Raw genomic sequence first — 26,231 nt, forward strand, 5'->3', positions numbered from 1 at the left:
GATTTTGATAAAAGTCTGATATTTGCTTACACACCTCAGAAACACATGGAGAAAATCTGAAAGAACTGCGTCAGCAAAGTTGCAAAAGCACAATACGGGTCAGTGCTAAAACCTTTAGCTACGACTATACTTGATAAAACACACAATCTGAAAATGCAGGAAAAAACTATAACAAGCCTCTGTACACCATTATTAAGTATTAATAAGAATACAGATGAACTCCATTTTACAAAACATGATAATTTGTCACACTTTATCCTGAAAACTTCCCACACTTGTTTTTTCTTTGAATGTCATCCTAATGCTCATTTGTAAATTCTAACCTCATCATTGATAGGGTTTAATAATTTAAAGTCACCATCCTGCAGCTGCTTATCATTATGTTACAGAATATATTGATTAAAACACACCACTGGAGGCTGTTTACACTGCAAAAATCTAAATCTTACAAAGTATATTTTTCTCATTTCTAGTCAAAATATCTTATCACACTTAAAATAAGACATAATCACCTAAAGAGTAACTTTTCAGTGAGATATAAGAAGTTATTTTTAGAAAATAGATCTTGAAAATCTTATTTAAAGAAATCTCACCAAGATCATTTTCACTTGTTCCATTGGCAGATTTTTTTTTGCTTAATTCAAGATTTTTTTTTGCTTGATTCAAGCAAAAAAATCTACCAATGGAACAAGTAAAAATTATCTTGGTAAGATTTCTTGAAATAAGATTTTCAAGATCTGTTGTCTAAAAATAAGTTCTTATTACAACAAGTTACTCTTTAGGTGATTATGTCTTATTTTAAGTGTGATGAGATATTTTGACAGAAAGTCTGAGAAAAATACTCTTGGTAAGATTTAGATTTTTGCAGTGTGACTGTGACCTTATGTGAGTGGATGCTACTGATGCAGATTCTGTGGTCCATCGGTGAACACATCTGAACCAGTGAATAAACATTAACATGTGTTTTTAGAAAACAACATGCACAATGACATTATGAGGAGGTCACAGTCAGGAAGCCACACCCCCTGATAATTTAATATTACAGTAATGGATTAAACTGGTTGTTAAATCAATCAAAATGATCAATATAGGTGTTAGTTTGTGGTGTATTTTGGTGTTTAGCTTTGAACAGACTGTAATGGATCATGTATATATCATATCTGTACTGACTGATTTGCTTTTAGTCAGTTCAATTGATCCTGGAGCAGTATTTTCCAGTAAACAGGATCTGATGTAACGCTCCCACCAGCAGACGTATAAATGCGTCAGCTGGTGTCCCATATATTGACCCCCTGACTGGAGCTCTCCCACACAGTCTGTGACTCTGTGGGCAGATGTGTGACTGCAGAGGTAAAACACAGAGCAGGATTAACATGGAGCCCATCTGGGGTTGGTCCTCTGCAGGTGACTTCTGCACTCAGGATGAGAGCGGCTCGGCGGCCATCTTTACTGTCCAAATGGATGACTTCCTGGGGGGGAAACCCATCCAGTACCGAGAGGTCCAGGGACACGAGTCCAAAACATTTCTGGGATACTTCAAGTCCGGAATCAAGTACATGGTAAGACTTCATTGGAGCATTTCTCTTTAAGAAATACTTAGTTTTGTTCACATTTATTCTAGGTTTGAGGTTTAGCTCTGAGGTCTATTCAGTATACATTTTGTTATGGATGTGCATTTTTTATTTCATTGCTTGAAACTTGATTTTTTTCTGAAGAAATGATCCAGTGAAAGATGCTACTTTAAACTTAGATATCTAATGAAATCCCAAATATCAATTTAGCATTTTCTGATGTTTATTTATTACTATATTTTGTTGAGTTACTTGTTCCTAAAATGCAGGTGTTTTGTTCTGAAAATGAACTCTTACCTTCTAGAAAGGCGGCGTGGCCTCAGGGTTCAAGCATGTCGTCACCAACGAGGTCACCATGCAGCGCGTGCTCCAGGTCAAAGGTCGCCGTGCTGTCCGGGCAACGGAGGTGCCGGTCAGCTGGGACAGTTTCAACCAAGGAGACTGTTTCATCCTCGACCTGGGCAACGTGAGTCAGAATGAGGAAATAAAGACAGTCAGCATGACATTTTTAACACTTTAAAACTCCTAAGACCCAGCTGTGGGTTTTCTGTTCACATTTGTGTACAACAGTTTCACAACTTTATACACAAAAAGTGAAAAGAAAACTGTCCACCACAAAGGACATTCCGTAAAAAATTTTTAAAACTGCATCTGAAAAAACTGTTGGATCATGATGTTTCCAATATAGGCACTTATTTAATAAAAAACAAAAAAGCTTGTACTTTACTGCCATTTCCTGGGTCTTAGGAGGTTAACTTTAATATTACACTGAGATGAAGGAAGGCCGTCGTAACCGATTAATACCTGGTTTGCTGTGACTTTTCCAACAGACACCAAGTTGTCCGTCTTAACACGTTTCACTGTTTGACCTACAATCACATGTTGTATCGTTTCCACTGATGGAGCAAATGGAGATTATGAAAAACTACACCAACTTTAACAGATAACACTGCACAGTGACTCAGAATAGATGTCATTACATTTGGGGAAAAGTAGGTCAAAGCTAAAATTTTTTGACTTTTTTAAATCTTTTTTTCTTCCATTTCCTTATGATGGGTGAAATTTCAAATGTCTGTAAAAACATAAATTTTGTTTCAATTTACATCAAACTTGACAAATATATAGAGGCAACTGATATGCTGACATCAGCACACACATAGACATGATGACATCAGTTGGGTCGATGCCAAAGCAAGCTACAATACGTGTAAGGGGCGGGGTTTGTTGTACCTGGTACCACTTATTATGCTATTGATAAAAGTACTTTTTAATGATACTGCAGGAGGATATTTGGTAATTTGTCTTGGTTTTGTTGCTGTGCAGGAGATTTATCAGTGGTGCGGCTCTCAGAGCAACCGCTTCGAGAAGCTGAAGGCGACTCAGGTCGCCAAGGGTATCCGTGACAATGAGCGCAGTGGGAGGGCCCGGGTTTACGTCTGTGACGAAGGGATGGAGAGAGAGAAGATGATGGAGGTGAGGCCAGTGGAAATAAAACCAACACTGACATGTTTAATCTGTGGAGTTTCGTCTGAAAGTCACAGATTCTGTGTTTAGGTTTTAGGTCCAAAACCAGATCTTCCTGCCGGAGCCTCAGATGACATCCAGGCCGACGCCTCCAACAGAAAGAGAGCCAAACTGTACAAGGTAGAAAACATCTCATCCCCTATGACATGATAGAAATCACATTTTACACATAAAGCACAAAGACATTAGTCAAATTATACCAATGAAATACAACACCACTGAAGGAAAACACAGTTTAACTCTTTATTTACTTTAAGTCAGTAAAGTCCACTTTCTCTGCTTAAACTGAACTCACTTTCTATACAAGGTTATTTTTCTGTGGAAACAGGCTGATGTCATGGTTCTGCTTTTGGCTAATTTGTAAGTGATTTTATGGCACATGTTATTTACTCTGGGACTTTTTTATGACATCTCATATCTGAAACTGTGAAGCTCTTCTTTTTTTAAAGTTTTTTTTTTTTTTTTTTTAGCATTTTGGATTTTGTTAGCGGTCATGAACAGCACAGAGATACAGGAAGGATGGAGGAGACAAAGGGGCAGTAAAAGACCTGGACCAGGAATCCAACCCAGGTCACTGATACTGAGGCTCTTCTTTGGTTCTTTCAGGTTTCTAATTCCACTGGAGACATGACCATCGCCCTGGTGGCAGCTGAGAACCCGTTCGCCCAGAGCGCTCTGGAGTCTGGAGACTGTTTTATCCTGGACCACGGCTCAGATGGAAAGATCTTTGTCTGGAAAGGTCAGTGGAGTTGGCTCAGTCGACAGTAGGAGGACTTTAGTAAACATGTGAGATTTATTAGAGGTTTGTACAGATCCAGTAGACTGGTCCATGTATGTTAAGGTGAATTAGACACATTGTGATCTAATTTAAATGAGTATGTTCTGTATCTGACTTTAAGGCAAAGACGCCAACATGGATGAGCGCAAGGCGGCGATGAAGGCTGCGGACGAGTTCATCAAGAAGATGGGTTATCCCAAACACACTCAGGTGCAGATCCTGCCAGAGATGGGTGAGACGCCGCTCTTCAAGCAGTTCTTCAAAAACTGGCGGGACAAGGATCAGACGGTGGGACTGGGCGTGGCCTACATCGCCAACAGCATCGCCAAGATCGAGAAGGTGGCCTTCGACGCCTCCACCCTGCACGACTCGGCTGCTATGGCCGCTCAGCACGGCATGGTGGATGACGGCAGCGGCGAGAAACAGGTGAGAGGAAGGAGGATGTGAGACGTCCAGGAGTCGTGTCTGCTTAGTTTTTTAATCGTTCAACCTTCAACCTTTTAACATCCACTTGTTTCTGAAACCAGAACTTCAACCTTTAAACAGAAGAGTCGACTTCATTCAATAGGAAATGTTTTTAATTTTATGTATTTAACCTCCCGTGTCCCACCCTCAGAGGCCCTTCCTAACCACCAAAAACAAGTAATCTGCACAGTGCTGTAATGAAGTCAAAAGGTTTTTCATACACTTTGTTTTTAACTTTTTTTTAACTTTGTTTTTTTTTTGGGGGGGGGGGGGGGGGGTTCATCAACTTGAGCCATAAACATACCAAATGCTCAATAACCATCATATTTTTATTTTTTTTTAAACTCTTTAAATACCATGTTTGTAATGTAACAAACCATTTTTATGATGCAAAAAATGTTTTTATTTTTATTTTTTTTCAAATATTCTACTTTAAAATTGGATTACTTATTATTATTATTATTTTTGGCAGCCTGGTATCTGTCAATGATTAACAGGAACATTGATTAATATGTGTTATTATTTTTTGTGCGAGGTCAAATGTGAAATGTTAAAATGTGTCAGTGTGCATTTTTTACTCTCTTCGGAGAAGGGTGTGAGTGTAGTCATTTTCCATTATTTACAATGCATTGATTTTAGTGGCTGGGTCAGAATTTTAAAAATTGTGCAAAAATGAACAACTTTTGAATTCTGACCAAATACAGATTGTGAAAAATGATATGACCTTTTATAACATGAAGAGTCAATGTGCATAATACGCTCACCCAGACACCAGAAGGTTAACACTAGATCAGACTGAAACACAATCTGATTTTCATCACTTTGATGGTTTCACTGCTGACTAAGAGCTGAATGTGTCTCGTACAGATCTGGCGTATTGAAGGCTCAGACAAAGTGGCGGTGGATCCGTCCACATATGGACAGTTCTATGGCGGAGACAGTTACATCATCCTGTACAACTACAGTCACGGAGGACGACAGGGACACATCATCTACATGTGGTGAGAACATGTACATGTCTTTAATTTAACCCAGTGAAATCTGTATTTAGAGGCATTCACAAGAGGGACCTGACCAAGAGAACAGCATCAGTGTAGGATTTTTATCTTTATTATGTTGATATTTTTATAGACTTATAGTTTTTTTTTATTTTATATTGTCTTACTGTATGTCTGTTTTGCACTGCAATCATTGCATTTTAAGTACAATGACAATAAAGTTTTCTATTCTACTCACAAGTCAAGATACAACAAACCACCTTATACATTACAAATAAATAAAATACAATATCTAGTTATATATAATAAAAGAAACAAATTAAAAAGGTACATGTTCAGGAATGATTTCAATACAAATTTAGAAGCAATAACACTGACAAAGAGGACTATTATTATTTTTATACATGATTTTATGTTTTTTTTTTTTTTTGCTTCTCTAGATGAGATTTAATCAGTTCATTCTGTCAAACACTAAAGTGTCTTTTTCTTCCTTATTAAATCAAATTATTAAACATAATCGTACTGAATTTTACCTAAAGCCAGAAAAAAGCTGGGATGGTACAAAAACTATAAAAAACAGAAAACACTGATTTCTACATATACATGTGTTTCATTTAAGTCAAATTATTTGATCATTTGTCTGAACTGATTTGGTTTGTGAATATATATACATTCCTCACATTCAGATCTGCAATGTCTCCAAAAAAAGGAGGGAAAGGAGCAAATTTAGGATGAATTAAGAGGTCAGACTTGTGATTTGGTCCAAAAGCAGCATCCAGGACTAGTTTGGACGGTGCTGGTCCATCCCAGAACTGACATTTGTGGCTGTAACTCTTCGTTCTAGACCTGGACAAAGGTTCTCCACAGTGATCCTGATTCATGTGGTTCTGTCCATTACAGACCAATGACAGATCTCATACTTAATGTTCTTGCTCTCCATGTACAGAACTTCCTTTAGATCCCATGAGTCTTTTAATTCGGTTCTATTGAGGCTCAAACGTCCAAATCCTTTCCTATCTTTCTTTGAGGAACAATGCTTTCAGACATTTCAAGGATTTTCTCTCACGTTTGTTCATGACCTTCCACCCATCTTTACAGTGGTGTAGTGATCCCTGGAGGTGGGTATACTCTCAATTTTTGCCTCTTTTTTAAGTAGTCCCGAAAAACGCTCTGTTTTAGAAACAGTGACATGTCAGACTACTCTATTTACCCAAAAATCCATCAGTAGTATTTGCTCACTATTATAAAATTATCATGAATTGATCAGGAGCAGTTTGTAGGTTTTACTGGTCACACAAGCAGCTGCATGAATGTAAATGTATTCAACATGAGGCAAACATAGGATAACGTTAGCCTTTCATAATGTTAGCCTACTCACACAGTTTAACTATTGGCGACAACATCTCTTCTCTAAATATGCAGTCATATGGTAGTTTAAAAAAGTTTATAAAAAAAAAATATAAAAGTTTATAGTAGTTTAAAGTGGTGACTCTTTTGGAAACCACCTTAAAACTTACCTCTGAATTATGTATTCCATAAAAGTAGGTTCTCTCTATATGTGCCACTCATTTGAAAGACATTTATTCTGCCTTTCTCATTTGCATTTCCAATAATCGTACATCTTTCAACAAGAAAGTTAACCAATTTAAAAAGTGACAACACCGAGTACTAGCTAATTAGAGACAGAGTAGGGTGGGTCATGGCTTCACCATCCGTGGGGAAAAAATGGGCAATTTGGCTCAGATAGTACTGAATGGTGCGCATCAGAGGGATGTAGAAGTGGGTATACACAATGCTGACTGAAAAATAAGCAGGTATACTCTGTACACCGCTGTATACCCTGGACTACACCACTGCGTCTTTACCCCAGAAGGACCGGATGTTTCCTGGATGCTGCTTTTGGACCAAATCATAACTTCAGTCACCTGTTTCACTTCATTAGTCATCCTAAACTGTCTCATCCTCTTTTAGAATGTGTTAGAATGAAAAACAAATCCAAGCATTGAGTTCAGTCAGTGTTTTTCTGGACTGTGGCAGCTTTTTCTTATTTGCAGCTTTTAGAAGACACAACATACAGATACTTTAAACAGTTGACTCCACTACAACTGACTCCATTCAATTTTACTCCAACAGTAACAGCAGTGGTCAAACAGACACATTTTTAGAAGTTGTTTCCATCCTGATACAAGTTTTTGGGTTTCATTTTCTTTTCTTTTTTTTTTTTTTTTTTTTTAATCCACAGATGGAACTTACAAATATATCCAAGTAGATTTTTCAGGTTATCATTGACTGTGTATTTTTCTGACTTTTACTTCCTACAGTTGAACAGAAATATGTGTACATTATACTCATTACTTTGTTTTACAATGCATTCAATTAGGAGTATCAGTAGGTATTTTTTAAAGAATTTGCATAAGATAAGGAATGAAGAAAAAAAAAAAGATAAATTAAAAAGATCAGTAAATAACATAAATAAATACATAAATAAGACATAGATGATAAATAACAGTGACATTTCAGTTCACTGCAGAATCCTAATGTGGTAAATATTAATAAAAGTCTTAAAAACACTGTTTCCTAAAATCCAGATTGCCTTAAAATATTCATAATAACTAAGAATAAATAAGAATAAACAAATAGTCAGAAAAAAATAGTTTCAAGCCCACCTACTCATTATCAAGACTGATTTCATCCGACAAGGTGCTTAAGTTATTGTCTATTCAGTGAAACAGCTGGTGGAAAATGCAGAAATACTCTGTAATTTCACAGTTTCTGAGATTGTACTTTTATACTTTCACTGACATAAAGAAGTTAAAACAGTATTTCTTTTATCTGTGTGTCTACTGGGGTAGTATGCGTTCTTTTTCCATCTTTTTTTTTTTTTTTTTTTTGTTAACATCATTAATACACTTTTATCTGTCATGTACGTCTGTTCCGTTACTGTTGGAAATTTTTTTTTTTTTTTAAACCCACCACCACCCCCTCTTCGGAGAAAAACTTTATTTTTAATTACAGCTCGTGTTTAAGTAACAATCTCCAACTTCATATTCACATGTTCATCCATTCCTTGCTTGTATACATATCGGCTAAAATTTACTGAGGGGGTCAAATGAGTGGCCATTTTTGTCAAAAAAAAAGTTATAAGAAATGCATAGAACTGTGTTGAAATAATGCTAATACATTTGTGCACAGACTACTGATATTATTTGACAGTGGAAGCTCTATTTTCAGAAATATTGGATTTTGAATAGCACATGTATGTGAAAACTTTTGCTGGTGGACGGACGTGACATTACCCATGATGATCTGGTCAGTACCAGTACTTTATTAGTAATAAACTTATAGACTTACTATTGCTAATTATCCTCTTATTCATAAATGTTAGTATTGTGGATCTAAAACAATAACAGCTGACACAAAAACACAAATGTGGCAGTGGATGGATGTGACATGGTTATTGCAGATCCCATCATACTGATGCTCGGCAGCCATGTCACCGTTTCCACAAATGATCCCTGTGCAAAAACTAGGATCAGAATTATTTATTGTATAGTTTATCATCATACTAAAGGGTAAATAACAATATAGAATTGTTATTTCTTTATAAAAATGCTTATTAGTAGAAAACTGTTGATTTAAAAAGTGACGTGTGACATTCTAAAGGTATGTATGTGCGTAACATAAGCAGGATGGATCAGCACCATACTCCATATTGCAACCTGTAAAAATAAAACATGTGATATGTAGGATAGAATCTTGTAAGAAAATTTGGGGAATCTAAAAGAATAGAATATTTGTTTTTCAGGTAAATTCAGTTAAAATATAACTTGGCCATTTGTGACATGAAAATATAGCATAAATTGTGATGAAATTGGACATTTTTGACCTGAAAACATAGTTCATATGACCATCAACATGTTGCAACAGAACTGAAATCCTGTAAATTTGCATAACTGCATTTACCAACACAAAGTTCCTTTGGGGATTCACTTATATTGATTTCTTCTGCACAAAGACATAAATAAGACCTCTAAGCAAATTTTAGCTGATATACATAGAAGGAGGACTCATAGCCCAAAGTGTACAGAGACAGGACGAGACAAGACAGTGGGACAAGCCTGTGTTTGGTATTAATGACACCTGACTTCCACTCAGGCAGGGCATGGACTCCAGTCAGGATGAGATCGGGGCCTCAGCGATCCTCGGTGCTCAGTTGGATGAGGAGCTGGGCGGTGGTCCTGTGCAGGTAAAGCCCCTCCCTTCAGTGGGTTTGTCTAAGCTTCTGTTCATCATGTTCCATTCATGGTTAACGCTGTCAGCTCCGTCACCTCCTCTCACCCTTTGTCTCCTCCCTGATGGTTCCCCCCCGTTGCTGCTGCTGCTGCTTCTTCTTCTTTGATTTCCAAACCTTGTCTGTCTCTTCAGGTGGTTGGTGCTCCTATAACCACTCAGGTATTTCATCTCCTGATCTTCATCCTGACTCACATGATCACTTCCTAAACCTGCAACAAAACAAACCTTCATCAGTCCTACTAACGCCACCTTTTTATTTTTATCCTGAACGGGCTGATAGCGTTACGTTTCTTAATGAATGAGATTCACAGTCAAACCATTTAGATCAAACACAAACAGGAACTGCTAATGTGGATGTTGATGTTAATAAGACGGTCCTTCCTCCTCCTCCTCTGTCGCCGCCCAGTCTGCTGCTCATAAATAACAGCCCTGTTTCCAAACTCTGCTCAAAATCAGGCACAGATCTGAAAACTTTGACTTATTTAGAGCTAATTCACACATGAGTCTGTATTTCACTCATATACACTATATGGACAAAAATACTGGGACATGTTGAACTCAGGTGTTTCTTTTCTAACAGGGATACAAACAATAATGACAAATGTCATAATATAGTTTTATATTGTAAAAATTATCATTGCATTGCATTGGTTTGTTTTGTTGAAATTGTTATTTTTGCTTTGCTGGTTTTTATTTATAAACTCTATGGACAAAAATATTGGGACACATCATGGCTACAGCTGTGGTATATAAATATTTCCTTAAAGTTTAATGGGAGATTTTTCTTCCTAAGTGAGATGTGAAGAAAGCAGATGGGTCGTTGTGGTAGAAAATTATTATTTACAGTCAGAGCATGAAAAATATTATAGACATTTAGAGGTAGAACGTTTAAAAAAATAGTTATGGATAAAAACAACAACAACAACAAAAAAAAATCAGTGTTGAGACAAATTAAGTAAAAAAGCAAAGATAACAATTTAAACCAAACTAATCAATGCAATGATATTTATCATAATATAAAACTATATTATGATATTTTGCATTATTGTTTTGTATCCCAGACTCCTGTTATAAAACACCTGAATCCAATGTGTCCCAATACTTTTGTCCTTAATAATGTGTGTGTTTTCCATCATTTAAGGACAAATATGAGTTACTTATACTTGACTTAAATATTTACCTTGTTCTACTCTACTGCATCTCAGAGGCAAATATTTTACTTTTTCCTCCTCATCATTTATCTGACAGTTTTATTCCCTTTTACAATTTTTGATCTACATCCACATCTTACCATTGTATATTTATTCATAATAAACTGAGCGATGGAGGTTTCAGTCTTAAATTCTTCACCTTCTTTCAGTAAATTAACTCCTCATCTTTCATCACAGAGCTGAAAACAGGCCTGTTCTTCTGAGCTGATTGAAAGTTGAATTTTACAGATACATGATCGTGATCTTATAGAATGTGATGCATTGCTGTAGATTAAACTAACAATAGTATGTAAAGCAGTTTGAAACACCTCATTGTAACATCCTAGGAAATAGTAGAATAGCAATGTACATTTTTCACACTTATATAGTTTTACTTAAAGCTGCAGGAGCTGAAATCAGGAGTAAAAACCCCAGAACTGGAAAATACTCACCTTCCTTTTTCAGGTCTTTCCCCATGGTCCAAATCAGACTTTAAATAAATAAAAATGAACATAAAGGCATTTCTCCAAGCAGTGGAGTCCCATCTGACTGTATCTGATCAGTGATCGGCATTTACAGCTATCAGTCACATATTTAACCTCCTACATGTATGAAAAAACCAGAGTCCCAGACGTGGGCAGAATTCATATGTTCTCTTAGAGTCTTTCAATTATAATTCACTCAAATATAATTACAGGATTTTTACTCAGTAACGACAAAAACTAACAACCACTGCAGCCTTAAATGTAATTTAGAATGTAGAACTTGTAGTGCAGTATTTTGTCAGTGTGGTGTTAGTACTTTTACTGTAGCAAACAATCTGAATACGTCTTCCACCACTGACTTTGCATGTGTTGTGTTCATTGTTTGCTCTGTGTCATGGCATGATTTTGTGTTTGTGTGCGTCAGACAATCTTAGTGGAGCGCAAATTGTATATTTTTAGTTTTTGGCATCATTATTTTTAGTAATAACTACCCACTATTGTCTCGAAGATGTGAAAACACGATGAATCCAACACCAGAGAACAGACTTCTATTGGAGACTGTGAATTCATTAATAAATATTTAGTATTTTTCATTTCTCTTAGACCTTGCAGACATAAATATATATATAAAAAACTCTGCAGACCAAAAAGAATGTTTTCTGAGTCATGTCTGAATGTCTGATTTTCACAAACATCCGACACTCGCTGCCATCTGGTGTCCACAGCCGGTACTGCAGCAGACACAGTTCAGGGTCTTTCTGTTGTGATCTGCTTTATTGCACCACCTACTGGTAACACAGACACAGTGACAGGTGTTTTTCTTTACACTGCTGTACACATTATCCATCCTGTGAGTTGTGGAGCTGATGGTTTGGTGTTTGCGTACCAGGTGAGGGTGGTGCAGGGTAAGGAGCCGGCCCATCTCATGAGTCTGTTCGGGGGGCAGCCCATGGTGGTCTACAAGGGGGGAACGTCCAGAGAGGGAGGTCAGTCCGCTCCGGCCGAGACCAGACTCTTCCAGGTCCGATCCAACTCGGCAGGACACACCAGAGCTGTGGAGGTAAGAACACGGGTCAGCCACTGTCCGGGTCACATGTGACAGCGGTAAAACACAACAAGAGGGAAACGGAGGCTGTTAAGGGTCAGATCTGAGGTGGATCTTCTGAAATCAGAGTCAGAATCAAAATAGTTTGTTGTCTGTCATTATTATCTGACTCATTCATAATCAGACAAAAACTAAAACACAGGCAGTATATTCAAGATGCCTTTTAGAACCACCAGTGTGACTGATGAGGGAAGATGTGGCTTTAGGGCACAGGTGTCAAACATACGGCCCATGGGCCAAATCCAGCCCGCCAAAGGATCCAATCCAGCCCCTGGGATGAATTTGTGAAATGCAGAAATTACACTGACGATATTAACAATCAAGGATGTTCGAATCATTTTAGGTCATTTCAGTCTAAAGTGGGTCAGACCAGTAAAATACTATCATAATAACCTATAAATAATAATGAAAACTACAAATTTTTCTCTTTGTTGTGTAAAAAAAAAGTAAAATTACACAAAAATGTTTACATGTACAGACTAGCCTTTTACAAAAAAACATGTGAATAACCTGAGATTTCTTAAGAGAAGTATGTGGAATTGTACCAATATTCTGCCTGTTATTTAATGTTTTGTGTATTTGTAGATCCACTGTGATCTGTAAGTTGTGATGCACATGTATAAATGATAAACTAAGCCATAATATTGTTAAATTTGCACTTATTTTTCTTAAGAATTTTCAGGTTCATATTTGTTCATGATATGTTCAAGTACGGTTCATAGATGTAAACATTTTCATTACAGAATTTGACTTTTTTCACTCAAAAACAGAGAAAAAAACTTTGGAGTTGACATTATTTATAAGTTCTTGTCCTATTATTTATATCATTTTCCTGGTCCGGCCCACTTTAGATCATATTAGGCTGGATGTGGCCCCTGAACTAACATGAGTTTGACACCCCTGCTTTAGGGCATAGATGTGAAACATACGGCCCCTGGGTTAAAACCAGCCTGGCAAAGGATCCATTCTGGCCTGTGGGATGAATTTGTGAAATGCAAAAATGACACTGAAGATATTAACAATGAAGGATGTCAAAATCATTTTAGTTCAAGTTCCACATACAGACCAATTTGATCTAAAGTGGATCAGACCAGTAAAATACTATCATAATAAGCTGGGAATAATGACATCTCCACATTTTTTTTTATTGTTTCAATATAAAAAAGTAAAATTACACGAAAATGTTTACTTGTAGAAACTATCCTTTTACAAAAAAATGTGATTAATCTGAACAAATATGAACAATCAGAAATGTCTTAAGAGAAGTCAGTGTAATTGTACTAATATTCTGCCTGTTATTAAATGTTGTGTGTATTTGTAGATCCACTGTGATCTGTAAGTTGTTATTGTCATGTGTAAATGATAAACAGAGGCAGAATATTGTTAAAATTGCACTTGTATTTCTTAAGACATTTCAGGTTGTTCATCTTATTTGCATTTTTAATGAAACTGTAGACGTAAACATTCTTATAATGTAATTTTACTTTTTTCCTCTGTTTTTATTTTACTGGTACGGTGCATTTTAGGTCACATTAGGTGGCTCCTGAACTAAAATGAGTTTGACACCCCTGGTTTAGGGAGTCATTTGACTGGAAAACTGAATGTACAACTTTATGTTTGTCCTGTAAATTAGGAAAAGTCTGAAAATATAAAGAAAAATTAAATCAGTCCTTTTTTTAAACTCTTTTTATTGAAAATAGAACAATAACAATATAAAAAAGTCTTATATAGTATCCAATATAAGTATGTCAGAACAAGGACATTACACCCGCACTCACATGTACACATACATAAAAAGAAAAAAAAAAAAGGAGGAGGTCTGTCTACTTACTTAACATTAAAGTAATCTATAAAGGGCTGCCAAATTGAATAAAATAACTTTACATTATCTTCTAGTGAAAATTTGATTTTGTCCAAATGCAAGTGTTGCATAATGTCTTTCATCAGAGCCTGATGAGTTGGAGGATTTTTGTTCTTCTAGTGTCACAAACTTCAAAACAACACTCTGTTTAGTACTAAGGTCCACTCCTGTTGGTTCCACACCGAACATTATTGTTATTGGGTCTGGAAGGATCTGTCTCTTAAAAATCTTAGACAAGGTCTGTAAAGTTTCATTAAATCAGTCATTTATTAAGAAATGTTTAACAGTGAATGGAGTCAACAGTAGAGGGTAAAATAACAGATACAGTTCCCGATGGCTGTAAATTAACTGTAAATCCATAGTGTTCTTACTATTCTAAGTTTTAATTCAAAAAAACTTGACCCTGATGAGGGATAAACAGTTCATAAAATGGATAAAATGCAACATGACACTATAATAGTAATAGCTGATCTTCTTTCAGCAAAAATATCTGGTAAAAAACACTCTCCTTGCTCTCTAACATATTATTAGTGATAATAATTACACATTAATCAGAGTCTGAGAGGATATTTATATATTCAGTGACTAACATGAGGGGGTTAAATGTTTTTTGGGTTGTTTATAAAAAGTCCCAAACCACCGACTGGTTTCCATGCCAACGCATACTTTCTCATGTGATATCTGTTCTTCCTCTGTGCCTCAGAGCTCCATTGTTTTCCCAAAACTAAATACCATCATCATCACACACAGCGTCATTATTTCAGATTCTGATACCCTCTGTTGTGTCAAATGTGGACTTTCTATTTGGTACCACTTACTAAAAATACAATAGAAAAATAGCCCAAATAAAAGACAAGAAAAAAGGTAATCAGTATCGTATAAGACGGAGTAATGTAATAAGATGACTTTTCCAGTTCGAGTTCTGAGTAAAAGACTTTATTTTTAGACTTGACTTTAAACAACTACAGTACGATACATGAGACAGAGATCAGGTGGAAAAATCAAGGCTTTTTAAGGTGTAATTTTACTTCCATTCTGAGTCTTTTAGAGGCAATCAGCGTCTGAATGTCCAGGTGAGGATAACAGACACGAGACGTTCAGGGACATCCGTAAAACTGAGAATTACGAGACATTTAAGACAAGGTTCAAGGTTTGAGTTGCATTTTAGTGACATTAAGGGCAAAAATTCAAGTTCTTGGTTATGGACTGAAAATATATCAGGTCGGGGTCAAATTTTCTCAGGAATCTGAATCTGAAATCATTTATGCAAAATATCTGGTTAAATTGGCTTCATCATTGACAGAGTAAGTCAAAATCTAACAAATTGGTGGGCAGTTTCAAAAACGAATTTGAAAATGTGGTTGTAAAAAAACTTGATCTCACTTTAAGAAATTAAATGAGCCTAAACAATATAAACTAATTGTAGCCCATGTAGGTGGGCAGAATTGATTACATTTTGGAGGCTAGGTAATGAAAATTGAGTGAATGCAAGTTGTTTTTTTTTTTGTTTTTTTACAATGGTATGTATTTTTTTCACAAACTAAAAACTGATGGGGGTAGGGTTAGTATAAGTAATGATTTTACTTCTCTAATATTAGAATATACTTAATTGTTGGGTAATGCTTTATTCACAACAGAAAAAGAAAGAGAATGGTGTATAATACATACAGATTTATGATAATATCAACTCTACATACAGGATTATAAGTCCAATTCTTACCTAGAAGCCAAAAAATCCAAACAAAATTGTCACAGGACGTCTTCTGAGGAACTGGCTGATATGACGTCATTGACTTTGAACTGAAATCCCAGAAACTGATACTCATTCAAAAGGCCAGACCATAAGCTCTTCTTCTAAGGTTCAAAGTAAGCAAGTTCACTGAAAATTTGCAAGCAGCAACAGGATTAATGTGGGTTTTCAAATTATTTGTCACTGAAAAAGGGTAATTTTTGCCCACTTTTCAGCAAACATCATGCAAAAAGTCACACAAGGACAAGTGATACACATTTTTTGATGTTATATTCTCAAACTACACAATTTTTCCAATAAATTCAACACAAGGCACTGCATGAAAGGTATACATTTATTCCACTGTTGTTTTTTTTTTCACAATAATGATACTCAAAGTTTCAACCTTGTCTTAAACAGAACCATATGAGGATCTGAAAGGGTTAGTTTGAGTTAAAACCACTTTATATTTGTGCTGCTTTTTCTGGTCGTCATATAGTCTCTTAAACCTTCTAGAACCTGCAGATAAAAAGAGCAGTTCTGCAGACTGTGTAGTTGTGTCACTGTGGTTGTAGAAAATGGCATTTCAGAGTCAATTCAACAGATTCAGGAAACAGTTTTATGAGGCAAAACGGCCAGTGTTTCTAAACAGAGCGATAGAACACCTTCATGAATGAGATTTATTTAAAACTGACTGAAGGACAGGAAGGGCACAGGCTTTTTTTTATACCAGTTTCATGATTCATACTAAAATACGACTGTGATGGAATGAGTGTGAACGCTCAAATAGATTTCCAAATAGGAAAATGGCAAATTAAGGCGTTTTCACCAACAAATGCAGATTGTATTTTACATATATGTCAGTTTTTATGTGCATTATCACTGACATTGATGCGTTTTATTACAGCTGAGTCATATGATTCAGTTTACAGCTCAAAAAACATGTTGCATTGTTTAATATCACTTTAATAGATGTCAGCTCAGTTCACAAAAGTCAGGAAGAAATAGTGTTAATATTACAGAGAAAAGGGTCAAATCACTTGCTTACATGGGAGTAAAGACAGCTCAGTCCAACGACAAACCAAGGGGACACTCAGCTTCAGTTCAGGTAATCAACGCAGGTGGGAAACACAAGACGACAGGAAGTGGAACAAAACAGACAGGAAGTAACTTCAGAATAAACCAGGAAACACAAAATAAACACCAAGACCTCAAACGAACAGGAACATGACAAAAGAACTGGACTCTTCAGTACCAGGTGTGGCTACCCGATCTGTGCACCTACTTGATTTGTCCCTTATTTATTGTGGTTTTTGTCAGTTATACTTTTTATTCTGGTGGCTAACTTGGTTATTGTATCTGTACACTTCTCTATATATCAGTGCATCTGTACATTTCTCCTCTGTATTCTATATAGGCAGGTTGTATCTGTTCATTCTCTGTATATAGGTAAACATCTTTCTCTGTAAATGTATACATTTGTACATTGTACACTGGACAGCACATTCCATATTCTATATTTTGTACATACTCCCCTACATCCGATATTATATTAAATCCTCTCATTTCTATTATTCTATCCTTTTAGTATTCATAGCTCCATGTAAGACTTATTTCTAAGTGTTGATGTTTGTATGTTTTGCTATTACAAAAGAATTTCCCAAGTTTGGGATCAGTAAAGTACGTCTAAATAAATTTAGATGTTGTTTTTTTTTTTTTTTAAAGATGCAGATCGGGTAAGGTCCGCAAATCAGTTTTGTCCAAATGGAGTAGCTGTAGTTTTGTGGCCATGATGGTCTACCGTATTGCGCATACTCAAAGCAAATCAGGTAGGTATGCAGATGGGGTAGCCACACCAGGGTCCAACAGGTCCACGTCAGACGAGACCAGCAACAACAATGAGAAACAAAACGAGCAGAACAAACTGAAGAGATGCAAACCAATTACACTGATCTGTAAGAAGAACTGTCCCCCATTTGTTTCTTGTGCCAGTATCAACATTTCCTGAAAATTTCATGAAAATCCATCCATAACTTTTTGAATTATCTTGCTACCTAACCAACCAACCAACCAACCAACCAACCAACCAACAAACAAACCCTGGCAAAAACATAACCTCCTTGGCGGAGGAACCTTGACCAAATCAGAATCACTAATAAAGAAAAACATGGTCAAACGTGGGATTTGTTTTCTAAAGCCTGTCTCTGTTTATATGAATATGGTTCTTTTTCATCAAACTAAATATTATTATTATTAACTACATTTAAGTCTTTTTAGCAATCATTTTCCCTCAAAGTCACACTGATCAGTCAGAACATTGAGACCACTGACAGGAGAAGTTGTAATAGTACTGATTATTGGAGATATTAGTCAGTAAGTGTAGATTTTCTCATCAAAGCTGATGTTGAAAGAAGCAAAATGATCAATGTAATGACTTTGATCAGGTCCATATCGTAACAGTGATACCTGGGTCAGAGCATCTCCACAACTGCAGGTGTTGGGTGAATAAATCACCCCCTCTAGGAGCCTACAGGTGGATTCTGGCGTCTTGGAGGCGGATTAAAGAACTGGGATGTTCCTCCAGTGTCAGTAGAACGTCCAGTTGGATAGTGTTGGTGTAAATTGTCGACAGATTCATCTGGTGGAAGTGTTCCCACAGAGCTCATCTTTCATCTCTGTTCCTTCAGGTTGATGCCGTCGCCTCCAGCCTGAACTCCAACGATGCTTTTATTCTGGCGAGCCCCGGCGGCTGCTTCCTGTGGGTGGGCGTGGGCGCCAGCGACACAGAGAAGCAAGGCTCCCAGCAGCTGTGCGACATCCTGGGGGTGTCGGCCTCCGAACTATCAGAGGGAGGAGAGACCGGTGAGGAAAGACTTCATCTTTCATCGTCTTCCTCTGTGTGTGTGTGTGTATGTGTGTGTGTGTGTGTGTTTTTAACCAGACCTGAAAATCACTCAAAAATTACACCCGTGTCAACTACAAACCGAGTGCAGCTTTTTCAGCTAAACTAAGCGCTTGTGTTCATTCATAGTAAAGTAAAGGAGCCGGCGTTGCATCATCCCTTTAATCCGTTAGATTTTCTCAGTAATCTTGGGAGTTGCTTTCAAAGTTGCTTTCAGATTCTCAGCCTCCAATTTCAAGTATAACACCTCGGGCTAAAACATAACACATTCAATATTTTATCCACACTCTGCTCTTAAGGAGTGGCTCCAGTTAAGGGTGAACAAAAAGTCGCCGCTGTAATGCTGCGATTTGACGAGGAATGTTTTTATTATTCATTCAGAATGCATCACATCTACATGTTTGGGTTAAACTGCCTCATAAAACTCTGTTTCCATCCACCTCTATATAATGTCTAGATCTGATCCAGTCCTGTTTATTTCTTTGAACTCTTCTTCTCCAAACTTGTCTGTGATCTGGAATTCCCCGTCCACGGTGTAAGAAAGGACAGTTTTAGAAAATAATGGTCAAACTTGATCAAATAGTCTTTTAGAGGGTAAACTTTCTGAATGCGCTTTATCACTGATGACGATTCAGTTGGAAAAACAGTTCTGTGAAAAAGTCTTATTCCACATTTAGATTTGTTGTTTTTGCAGGGTTGAAATAATCACACATTTATTTCTCATTCTCTTTTCAGACACAGTAAGAAAATACAGGAAATATGTGCACAGCTTTAAAAGTGTAGAACTAAATATGTTGTAAGTGTTAAAGTCAGTTTTTAGTATGACCTCTGACCCCATGACAAGAAGCAGCACAAACAATTAGAAGCAATTAACATGTGTTTAATGAAACCTGGTATAAAACATCAGAAAATTAATGCTATAAATCTCATATTGTCTGAACAAAAGGGTTAAAGACATGTTAAGTGCAAAGGGAGGTCACACTAAATATAAGCACTTTCATTTCTAGAAGCTGTTTTTTCCCTGAAACTATAGTTTTTCCTGCTGTACATACTTCACATATATCAGATTGGGCCTTAAAATACAGAGACTGACAAATGCATATGTGTGGACATTAGAACTTTACTAAAACTACAAACCTAATGTTGGACCAGGACTTTTACACAGTACTGTAATTCAGGACCAAAAATAGGCATTCAGAAAACATGAAACTGACTTCAGAAAAACTGATGTTTGTTTGTAGATGTAGGAATGTTGGTCAGTTTGTCCACAGTACATTTAAAACTCATACAGCCAGGAGTTAAAATTATCATTGGAGAGTTTTTAGGGTTCATTATGCTTGACTTATCAATTAAAACACCTCCAAATGTTTCAGTGTTGTTTTATATCTTGATTTTGATTTATTTAATCTCAAAATAAGCACCAATTCACAAAATCAGAGACTACAGGTGTGTTTGTGTCTCAGTGTGTCTGAATTCTTCTTTTATGTCATTTTCACCTTGTTGCATCTTATACAGGTAATTTATATTATAATATACATTAGTGCTGTCAAACGATTAAGATTTTTGTTCAAAGAGTTTTTTTATTACATATCGAGTCACAGAAAAATATAATACAGTCATTGTTTTTTTAGTTTTTAAACCCAAACCCATGAACATTCCCACCCTGTTGCACCAAAAAAAAAAAAAAACGTCAATAAGAATAATAAATAAATAAGGAATACAGATATTAGTCACAGACTTGTATTAATAAGACTATTGTGGAATAAGTGAGGGATCTACCTTTTTTATGTGATTCAGAACAGGTTGCCACGTACTGAAAAACTTACTGGCACATTCTCTTATAGAATATCTGATTTTTTCCAATGTTAAATGATGTAAAAGATCTAGAAACCAAGATTTAAATGTTGGAGGTTGTTTATCTTTCCATTTTAGCAGTAGTAGTCTACAAGCTAGAGGAGTGGTGAAGGCAATTAAAACAATTAACATTTTTAATCAGATTAATCGCAGGGTTGCTGTGGATTAATTTTGATTAATCACGATTAAATATCACTCATTTTTAATCTATATTAATTGTGTTTCATTTTGCATGAGCAAACAGACTCAATTAAAAAGGGAATGTATATGCACTTAACGTGTTTATTAAACACCTTCAACAGTTTCAACAAAAAAACTTGAAAAAAGTGTTCTGTATTGGGTTTTTTTGTCCTCATATTTTCATCCAGAGGACCAACATGTCGTTTAGTGTGTTCCATCTTTATGGGTTAGTTCTGCTGCCTGTCACTACCGGACCAACTGCCCATTTGTGCATGCGTGACGCTAACTCTACTTGGACAAACTGTCCCAAGAGTGAGATGTTCAGAGTCATTCTGCGCTGCAGATGGGTTAACTGTGTTAAAATTTTTAATCAGATGAGTCATGATGATGGATTAATCTGCATTAATGTGTTAATTTTAACAGCCCTAATATATATATATAATTTATTTCTTCAACTCTTACCCTGATACAGAGACTGACAAATGCACATGTGTGGACATAAGGACTTTACTAACTTTACTGTCTATCTGTTATCCCTTGTCTTCACAGTTCTCCAGTGTCCAAAGTGATTTATTTTATTTATTTTGACTATAAGTGCTTCTGTCGCCTCCACAGATCAGTTCTGGGAGATTCTGGGTGGGAAGACAGAATATCGCACGTCCACCAGACTCAAGGACAAGATGGACGCCCACCCGCCCAGACTCTTCGCCTGCTCCAATAAGACCGGAAACTTTATCGTAAGTCCGCCGCTTTGTCAAATGTAGGACAACACCTCTGGTTTGGCTGGTTTTATCTGTCTGAGGTTTAAGGTTTGATGCTGAACCACAGCTGAAAAATACAAAAATGTTTCTGTCAGTTGATACTGATAATTATCAGGATAAATATCACATCTTTTTTTTTTTTAAGTTGAATAGTTGATTTTTTTGATAGACTTTTTTTTAATGCAAGTTGAACCAGACGAAAACAATGTAAAAGATGAAAAACAAGATAAAATTGACATAAAAGATGTAAAAGACAAAAAAGAAAGATTAAGACAACTTAGAAAATGAACAAAGAATAATGTCATGACATGATGTAAAAGATGTAAGGGATGAAACCTGGTGAAAACTATATAAAAGGTAAAACAGGATGAAAATGACATAAAAGACAACAAGAGGAATATGATGCAAAAGAAGAACAAAAGATAAAAACTATACAAAAGATGAATCAAGACAAAAACTACATAGAAGATGTAAAAGACGGAAAGAAGATGAAAACGATGTAACATGAAATGCTGCACAAGAAAAAAACAAGAAATACAGTGAAAGATAAAACAAAACAAAAACAACTTGGAAGATGAAAGATGATGAAAATCAACATGAAAGATGTAAAAGATGCAAAAGATGAAAAGGTGACAAAAACAAGAGGAATACGATGCAAAAGAGGAAACAAGATGACAATTAATAGATGAAAACAAGACTAAAAAAACTTGGATGAAATAAGTGTCATAAGACGTAACAAATGAAATCAGGTGAAAACAACGAACAAGATGAAACAAACAAATATGTAAAAGACAAATTTATGAAAACTTTGATGAAGACAAAAGAGGAACATTTTGAAAAAGATGAAACTGATGCAAAAGATGAATCAGGATAAAAACTATACATAAGATTAAATGCGTCAAAAACAACGTAGAAAAAAAAAACAGGATAAAACAAAGTGAAAACTATGTAAGACAAACAAACCTGTCTGAAGTTTTTATTTTTATTTTTCATTGAAAACCAACATGTAAGAAAGTTCAACAAAACAAGACAGAAGATGTTTGTTTGTGGTGTTAAATCTTTAGGCTCAGAACCATAATTATAGAAACAAAACATTTCTACAACATAAGAGAAATGAAGTACAATAATAATTTTTAGCTGACGAAGAAAAAAGAAAAATGTACGTTTATCATGATAATAGTATTTGTTGTGTTTTTTTTAATCACTGAACCATGAAGCGGAACATTTGCTGTAGTTTTACTGAAAAAGGAAGAAACAATGAAACCTTGGTTATATTTGAATCCATTCATGTGTTTGTGCTTCGGCTCCTTTTTTGTACCTGAAGTGAACAGACCCTTTAGTTCCAAATAAATGAAATGTAAATGTACCTGACTCTGGTCCTGGTCTCAGATCGAGGAGGTTCCCGGGGAGATGACCCAGGACGACCTGGCCACCGATGACGTGATGATCCTGGACACCTGGGAGCAGGTAAAGACCGGACTAAGACGCCTGGGGCTGCAGAGGAGAGGCTGTACGTTTCAATGCATCTGTTCTTGGTCTGTTTGTAGGTGTTTGTCTGGATCGGTAATGAGGCCCAGGAGGAGGAGAAGACTGAGGCCATGGCATCTGGTAAGAAAATAACAGTCGGTTAGTTTTGAAAGTTCATCAGCATTCAGACATGATCACAACCTGCAGAAGAATACTGACCTCGTGCAAAGGGAACGTCTATCAGCATCTAAAAAAAAACAAAAACAAGGACTCTGCAAACACAATTTTTTAAAAATTATTCTAATGTTTTAAAGGTTTGCAGCAAATTTTATTGAAATAGTTCTTACAGTTTAAAGAACAGTTCATTGTGAAAAAGTGGAAGGAGAACCTAAAGAGGTTTACAGTAAAATACAGTTAAAGTGATTCTGTATAATACTGATATTCTAAACCACAGGTGTCAAACATGCGGCCCAAGGGCCAAATCCGGCCCACCAAAGGGTCCAGTCCGGCCCTTGGGATGAATTTGTGAAATGCAAAAATTACACTAATATATTGAAAATCCTTTTAGTTCAGGTTCCACATTCAGACCAATTCAATCTCAAGTGGCCAGGACCAGTCAAATACTATCATAATAACATATAAACAATGACAACTCCAATTTTTTCTCTTTGTAAATGTAAATATTTTCATGTATTTACACTAAAAGTATAATTTCACAAAAAAATCTGAATAACCTGAACAAATACAAACAATCTGAAATGTCTTAAGAGAAGTAAGTACAATTTTAATAAGATTCTGCCTGTTATTAAATGTTTTGTGTATTTGTAGATCCACTGTGATCTGTAAGTTTTAATGTACATGTGTAAATGATAAACTGAGGCAGAATATTGTTAAAATTGTACTTATTTTTTCAGTTTGTTCAAGTTATTCACATTGTCTGAAAGGATAGTTTGTAGATGTAAACCTTTTCATAATGTAAATGTACTTTTTCCGCTCTAAAACATAGAGAAAAGGTTTGGAGTTGACATTATTTGTATATTATTATGTTATTGTTTTACTGGTTCGGCCCACCTCAGATCAAATTTAGCTGAATGTGGCCCCTGAACTAAAATGAGTTTGACACCCCTGTTTTAAACACTGACCACCAGGGGGCCCTCTGGTACCAGAACACACTTTGGGCAGAAACCCCCAACCCATTAACCCAGTGTATCTATAGACTGTATCAGTCACTGAAGAAAGTATAAAGCTCATTGTTTCCACACATCTGTATTATGGGATCATCAAGTTTTCTTCTTCAAATTAAACTCATAGTCACTTATTTTGACAATGACTCATAATAACACCATGTTATAATCTTCACCTGCTGCATCAGCTGATAGTTTACCTTATATCTCTGTTAGCTTACAGGGTGGGGAAGCAAAATTTACAATATTTTGAGGCAGGGATTGAAAGACAGTGTATGACCAATTAGTTTATTGAAAGTCATGAGAATTTATTTGCCACAAGAAAATTGACATAATAGAAAATATTTTTATTCTATGTGTCCTCCTTCTTTCTCAATAACTGCCTTCACACGCTTCCTGAAACTTGCGCAAGTGTTCCTCAAATATTCGGGTGACAACTTCTCCCATTCTTCTTTAATAGTATCTTCCAGACTTTCTCCTAATAGTTTTGCTCATAGTCATTCTCTTCTTTCCATTATAAACAGTCTTTATGGACACTCCAACTATTTTTGAAATCTCCTTTGGTGTGACGAGTGCATTCAGCAAATCACACACTCTTTGACGTTTGCTTTCCTGATTACTCATATGGGCAAAAGTTTCTGAAAAGGTATGGATAGTAGTGTTAGGTATGATTATGACATCAATATATGTTTGGTTTCAAAACAATTGACGTAGTGCCTGCTGAGAAAAAACAACTAAATGTTCATTGTAAATTTTGCTTCCCCACCCTGTAGCTCTGTTTTTAGACTGAAAACAGCCACAGTAAAACCACAAAAGTCAGTCGCTGAACTAAAGATCTGTTTGGAATCGAACAAGGTCAGAACTGTCACAGTTTAGTCTGAACCGTGGCTCAACAAACAGGAAACTTAGCAAAGATAATAACATCCCATAATAACTTTATACCTTCATATGCCTCATAATCAAACTCACCTGTGTAGAAGAAATGCTGCCATTTCAGCATCAAACTCCATTCTTTTCATTTAGAGCTAAAACATCAACAGTGCTTCTAGTTTTGACTCACTACTCCCTCTACTGGTCATATAAATCCCTCAGTGGCCTGTCAGTGTAAATCAATTCACTTCATATCTGTGTAATCCAATACAATGGCATCTTTGGCAGAACTTCAAAGCTCTTTACTCTAAACATAGTGTTAATTTTAGGTCTTTTTTTAACCCTTTCATGCATAGTGGTCACTACAGTGGACAGCTATTCTACAGCTGTTCTCTTGTATATTCATGGGTTTCAATTCATACCATTACTGTAACTGTGCTGTTCTTGATAAACCTGATCTGCACTAACATGTTTGAGTGTAAATCAATTGCTACTTCTTATAAGAGTGTAATTAACAGTTTTTTTTTTTAAACAAAAACTTTTTATTTTGCATATAATCTCCATGAAGTGAGTAATAACTAATATTAGAGTATGTTAAAATGTGAGAAAACATCCGATTAGCCGCATTAAAAATGTTTTTAATTCATAGTTTTCACTCAGTATATAACTTTCTGATGATGGTTGTAAATACATGTTTCTTTGCTCTAAAAATTACACGTATGGTGTCCAGCTGAATGAACATTTTTGTAACTCTATGAAAAATCGTTTCATTAAAAAAACTCAATTGCATTGATTTTTTCATGCCTAAAGAGGAATAGGAACACTCAGGGAAAAAAATTCAACTAAGGTTCTCATAATTCATGCATGAAAGGGTTAAAATTACACATTACAAATACTATATATAGAAAAATAACAGTTGAAGGAGAAGCTCACGTGGTTTGGATTAGAAAACTAGTGAAGTGGGAAAAAAAAGCTGAATTAAAAACAATAAGCTCTTGATGCAGAAAACACCGA

At 35.9% G+C, this 26,231-nt stretch overlaps 1 protein-coding gene across 3 annotated transcripts in view; it reads left to right on the forward strand.

Moving 5' to 3' along the window:
• gsna (gelsolin a) overlaps nucleotides 1-26,231 on the forward strand; it is a 45,270-nt gene that overhangs the window by 17,969 nt on the left and 1,070 nt on the right. For 2 of the 3 annotated variants that reach the window (XM_030149659.1, XM_030149660.1), the window contains exons 3-16: nucleotides 1,405-1,559; nucleotides 1,876-2,037; nucleotides 2,895-3,044; nucleotides 3,126-3,215; nucleotides 3,702-3,834; nucleotides 3,995-4,299; nucleotides 5,206-5,339; nucleotides 9,492-9,582; nucleotides 9,762-9,788; nucleotides 12,194-12,364; nucleotides 18,687-18,861; nucleotides 21,551-21,672; nucleotides 23,086-23,163; nucleotides 23,244-23,304. In XM_030149659.1, the coding sequence (XP_030005519.1) occupies nucleotides 1,405-1,559; nucleotides 1,876-2,037; nucleotides 2,895-3,044; nucleotides 3,126-3,215; nucleotides 3,702-3,834; nucleotides 3,995-4,299; nucleotides 5,206-5,339; nucleotides 9,492-9,582; nucleotides 9,762-9,788; nucleotides 12,194-12,364; nucleotides 18,687-18,861; nucleotides 21,551-21,672; nucleotides 23,086-23,163; nucleotides 23,244-23,304 (1,854 nt within the window). The remainder of the gene's footprint in view (nucleotides 1-1,404; nucleotides 1,560-1,875; nucleotides 2,038-2,894; nucleotides 3,045-3,125; nucleotides 3,216-3,701; nucleotides 3,835-3,994; nucleotides 4,300-5,205; nucleotides 5,340-9,491; nucleotides 9,583-9,761; nucleotides 9,789-12,193; nucleotides 12,365-18,686; nucleotides 18,862-21,550; nucleotides 21,673-23,085; nucleotides 23,164-23,243; nucleotides 23,305-26,231) is intronic. The other variant, XM_030149661.1, reaches the window with a different exon arrangement.

This window comes from Sphaeramia orbicularis, chromosome 12, assembly GCF_902148855.1.
Source record: "Sphaeramia orbicularis chromosome 12, fSphaOr1.1, whole genome shotgun sequence".
In the NCBI taxonomy this organism is placed as follows: domain Eukaryota; kingdom Metazoa; phylum Chordata; class Actinopteri; order Kurtiformes; family Apogonidae; genus Sphaeramia; species Sphaeramia orbicularis.